The sequence below is a fragment of the Montipora foliosa genome, chromosome 6 (assembly GCF_036669935.1).
Source record: "Montipora foliosa isolate CH-2021 chromosome 6, ASM3666993v2, whole genome shotgun sequence".
Taxonomy (NCBI): domain Eukaryota; kingdom Metazoa; phylum Cnidaria; class Anthozoa; order Scleractinia; family Acroporidae; genus Montipora; species Montipora foliosa.
Genome location: NC_090874.1, coordinates 56,770,635 through 56,775,568, shown reverse-complemented (window position 1 = coordinate 56,775,568; position 4,934 = coordinate 56,770,635). Strand labels below are relative to the sequence as shown.

The following is a 4,934-nucleotide window of genomic DNA, read 5'->3' as shown; positions in this document are numbered from 1 at the left end:
GATCATTCGATTTGTGCTGAAATTGCCTAAAATTGCGTGACCTAGCCCCTTTAATAGAAAATTCGTTGGTGCGTTTGGTAATCGGGACAAAATTTAGGCCCTTACTGAGAACAGATTTCTCTGAGTCAGTAAGCGGAAGATTTTCTGGAATTGTAACTACGGTATTATGGCTATGCAATGTAGTGTCGTCGGTAATTTGCGGACCTATTAATTGTTGAAGTTTTAGAGTCTTGGTTTGGTGTAAATGGTCAAACAGTCCAGAATTAAGTTGTCGGATTTTAGCGCGAATCGATTGTAATAAAATTGCTGGACAGATTTTGGAAAGTTCGGAGCGGCAATGAAGAATTTGTTTGTCAAGTGCGATTCGTTTTTGGCAAATAGCTCTAATTGTGATCCTCATAATATTACGTGAAAAAGAATTTTGCGCACATTGAATTTGGTGAAGATACTGATTTGAGTGAGAGAATGGGGACGCATGAAAGTTCGAGCGAAAACCTTTAGGAATGACTTTAGGATTGAGGCAACGGCCGATGAAGTTGATGTGACTACAAAACCTAGTTTTGGCCAAAATGAGAGTGGCTAAACGGAAAGCTAAGTTACTGCTAAGTGTGGGAAAAGGAAAAAGATAACTTACGATTTCCTGGCGTAGCTCCTTGGTGAGTTTCTTCAAGCTTGGCATCGTCGTCTTGGGTATCCTGTTAGAAATCTGTGGATTAAAAAATACTAGAACACAAGTTTAGTGGTCGCAGCGGTTGAATAACAAATGAATGAAGGGGTAGTTTCTAAAGAAACTGTGGTGCTGCGTCGGTGGGGAAGTAGCATACAAAAATCTCTGTACGGTGGCCAATTTACATTATCAGTACCATCGATTGGCTCAATCATTTGAAACAATAGCAGATGCAACCGAAAAACAGGGCCCGAAAAAAACCTCCCAAAATAAAAGAAAGGTCCCATGTGCCAACAACAGACAACATCATTGGACACCTGGATTAGCTACTACTTGATGCCAAATCTTGGCCTAATGTTACCATAAACTGGTCAGAGAAAGCAAAGACGTATAAGATGATAACAAAAGGCCAAGACACCACCTAATGGAGGACAAATGATCAAGGCATATTTGGAGAGAAATGGAGTTGATGTGGCCAGCTTGGAAGGAACTGTCATTGCCAACTAGAGTGACTTTCAAAACAAAGGTATTGTTAATTAAAAACAATGATCAATATGTACACTCACATTAACACAGCGGCTGACAATGGTTGATCTTCAAATCGAAACCATTTAGCAATAAAAATTATTCATTTTTCAAATGTTTCTCACAGTCAAATTCATCAGTGAAATAATTGTGACTTTTTAAATCTATTCCATTTCTTATCGATTTCACACAAGTTTCCAATGACTGAACATTCTATACAGTGACATGACTTATCATTATGTAGCAGCCTAAGGTGAAATCAAAGTCTCACAATACTATAAACTCCTGCATCAAAATGATTTGATCTTTCTCTTTTAGTTGTTGGCTACTAAGGATTTTCTGATTTGCATGATCTGCTAATCTTGAGTAGTTCACAATTAATGTATTCACTATCAATCAAGTCGATAGGTAAAAACGTGAATAATTTCCACTTGAACCGTTAAATATCAATGGCATGAATCACAGAATCACACTGCCCTAGCTCATTCCATCCAGGAGGAGAACCACCTTCTGTACAGGTCGTTCGATGATCGAATGTTGGGCAGAGCTTCCTTCCTTGTCAAAATTTCGGACAGCTAGCTTGATCCTGACTGAACGAACAAGGCCTTGTTGGTCAGGCGTTACGGCCACGACCTTGCCAAGGGGCCACTGATTTCTTGGGGCTTCTTCCTGGATTATTACAATATCTCCAATCTTCAGATTCTTTTTCGGCACTAACCATTTCTCTCTCGCGTTCATGTCTAGGAGATACTCCCTTCGCCATCTACTCCAAAACTGCTCCGCTAAATACTGAACCCGTCGCCACCGTTTCCGAGCGTAGACATCTTCACGGACAAAGTTTGGTCTTCATCGTCAAAAGATGGTTCGGAGTTAAGGGTTCCAAAATTTTCGGATCGTTCAGACATTGCTAGGTCAATGGTCGATTGTTGATAATAGCCATAGCTTCGTAAAGGAAGGTACGAGGAGTTGACGTATCAAGGCGTCCTTTAAACCGGCCGAGAACGATGTTCAAGATGCTTCTGGTTGTTCTGATCTGCCTTTCCCATACTCCTCCCCAGTGACTGGAGTAGGGAACATTCATGACGAAGTCGCAACGATTTTCCAGCAAAAGAGATTTAATCCTGCCATTATCTAACTCTTTTAGGGCATTTGCTAGTTCTTTCCTTGCTCCCACAAATTTTGTTCCTTGATCAGACCTCAGCTGTCGAACTGGTCCTCGGATGGCCATGAAGCATCTTAATGCATTTATAAAGGCGTCTGTTGTCATGCTATCTAATTCTTCAGTATGAACTGCTCGTGAACTCATGCAAGTAAATATTACTGCATACCTCTTCAAATCTTTACGGCCTTCTCTGACTGTGAATAGTCCGAAGTAGTCCATACCACAGTAGGTAAAGGGAGGGGTGATCTCTACTCTTTCCATGGGGAGATCCGCCATCTTCTGACCTTCGGTTGGCCGTCTTTGACGTCTGCATTGTACACATCTATAGACGTGGGTCGATACTGCAGCAGAGAGATTTACAATCCATAGTCCATTAGCACGGATCTCGTTCATGGTCATTCCTTTCCCTTGATGATTCACTTTCTGATGGTAGTGCTTGATCATTAAGTTGGTGACATGGGAACTTCTTGGTAAAATGACGGGATGTTTAATTTCGAACGGAAGGGAAGATTTTTCCAGTCTTCCACCAACTCTCATTAATCCACGGTCATCAAGGAAAGGATTCAGCTTGAGGAGGGGACTTTTCTTCTTGCATTCGCCACTGCCTCCTTTGCTGCTGAGTCTTGTGATTTCATCTGCGAAAGCTGTGCGTTGTACTTCCTTAAGGATAAATGTTTCAGCTTCTTCTCTTTCAGCCACAGTTGTGGTGACTGTTCTTGCCTTATTCTTCTTAAAAACTCTCTTGAGATACGTGATTACTCCAACTGCCTTGACCCAACTAGAATATCTCGAAATACTGTCAAGGATACTGAAAGAATCTTCAGCTGAAGTCATACGCACAGTAGTTTTGACCTCTGGGTCACCAATCTGAATCGCAAGAATTTCTTCTTCTTTGAGTGGAATATTCCTTTCCCAGAGGATTGAGGGTCCACTAAACCAATTGGACTTCATCAGTTCTTCAACTCTTAAGCCTCTTGACGCATGGTCAGCTGGATTGTTGCTGGTATCGATGTACCGCCATTCTTTGGGATCAGCGTTGGATCTGATCGTCTGGACTCTGTTCGCCACAAACGTATGAAATCTTTTGGCCTCGTTGTTGATGTATCCAAGTACTACCTTCGGGTCCGTCCAGAAGCACTGTTTCAGATTGGCGTAGTTAAGTTCTTCCTGCAGCATCGCACCAACCTTGGCTGAAACAGCCGCTGCTGTAAGCTTAAGTCTTGGAACAGTAATTATCTTCGAAGGAGCAACACGAGATTTGCCCATCACCAATGTTACGTTTACGTTTTCATTTTCGTCCTTTACTCTTAGGTAGGAGCACTGTCCGTAACCACATGTGCTAGCATCGGCGAAGTTGTGCAATTCGTAGGTCTTTCTCTTACCCACGTTCTTTTTCTCGGAGCATCTTGATATTTGCAGCTCTTTTAATCGTAAAAGGTCTGACTTCCATCGCTCCCACCGTGGCCGGACATCTTCTGATAGAGGATCGTCCCAGTTGAGGCCCATCTGACAACTCTCTTACAGGATTCTTTTCGCTCGTGGCATCAAAGGGGCCAGGAAACCAAGGGATCGTACACAGATGCTACAGTTGATAACATTCCTCTTCTTGTTAATGTTAAGGGCTGATCTTTCATACTAATGGAGAAACCAAAGCAATCTAACTCCACCGACCACTGCACGCCAAGAACTCTTTCTATCGGAAGCTGTTCAGACGGTATGTCTAACTTGACGTCTGCAGCTCTCTCACTTTCAGGTATAGATTCAATGACGGCACGATCATTTGAGATAAACTTCTGCAGACGAAGACCACCTCTCTTGCATATTTGTTGAGCTCCATTAACGAGACGTACTGCTTCATCAAGCGATTCCACACTAGCCAGTCCGTCGTCTATATAAAAGTTATGCATGATAAACTGAACTGCTGAGGGGTATATTTCTTTGTCTTCATTTGCCATGTGCTTCAGACCGTAGCTCGCACAACCAGGTGACGAGGTTGCTCCGAACAGGTGGACTCTCATTCTGTATTCCATAAGATGCTGGCTTACGTCACCGTTTGGCCACCAGAGAAAGCGAAGGTAATCTCGATCTTCTTCACGAACAATAAACTGGTGAAACATTCCCTCTACGTCACATGTAACAGCATGCGAATGCTTCCTGAACCTGCACAGGACACCGATAAAAACTGTTGGTCAAGTCAGGTCCACTGAGCAAATGTCCATTCAGTGACGTTCCCTTAAATTTTGATGAGCAGTCAAACACCACTCTGATCTTCTTCTTCTTTAGATGGTAAATGCCGTGATGCGGTATGTACCACCTTACTCCTTCGTTGACGGCTGGAGCTTCCTCAGCCTCCCCCCTGCTCAAAACTTCATTCATAAACTTGATGTAATCTTCTTGGTACTTCGTATCTTTACGAAATCTTCGTTTTAGGAACTCAAGTCGGGTGACTGCGGTAGTGCGGTTATCGGGCAAAAGCGGCCGTTTCTTGAATGCCAGCGGCATCTCGTAGTGCCCATCTTCAGTTTTCTTGATGTTTTCTTCCATGATCTTAAGGAACTGCAGATCTTCTTGGGACGTCAT

The 4,934-nt window shown here is 42.9% G+C and overlaps 3 protein-coding genes across 3 annotated transcripts; all 3 read right to left on the bottom strand.

Moving 5' to 3' along the window:
• Positions 1-2,099: 2,099 nt before the first annotated feature.
• Positions 2,100-3,860, bottom strand: LOC138005817 (uncharacterized). Its single transcript, XM_068851996.1, has one exon. It carries the CDS (start codon positions 3,858-3,860, stop codon positions 2,100-2,102), a length of 1,761 nt encoding a protein of 586 aa, XP_068708097.1.
• Positions 3,861-3,898: 38 nt separating this feature from the next.
• On the bottom strand, positions 3,899-4,471 carry LOC138005816 (uncharacterized). Its single transcript, XM_068851995.1, has one exon. It carries the CDS (start codon positions 4,469-4,471, stop codon positions 3,899-3,901), a length of 573 nt encoding a protein of 190 aa, XP_068708096.1.
• Positions 4,472-4,481: 10 nt separating this feature from the next.
• LOC138005815 (uncharacterized) lies at positions 4,482-4,934 on the bottom strand. Its single transcript, XM_068851994.1, has one exon. It carries the CDS (start codon positions 4,932-4,934, stop codon positions 4,482-4,484), a length of 453 nt encoding a protein of 150 aa, XP_068708095.1.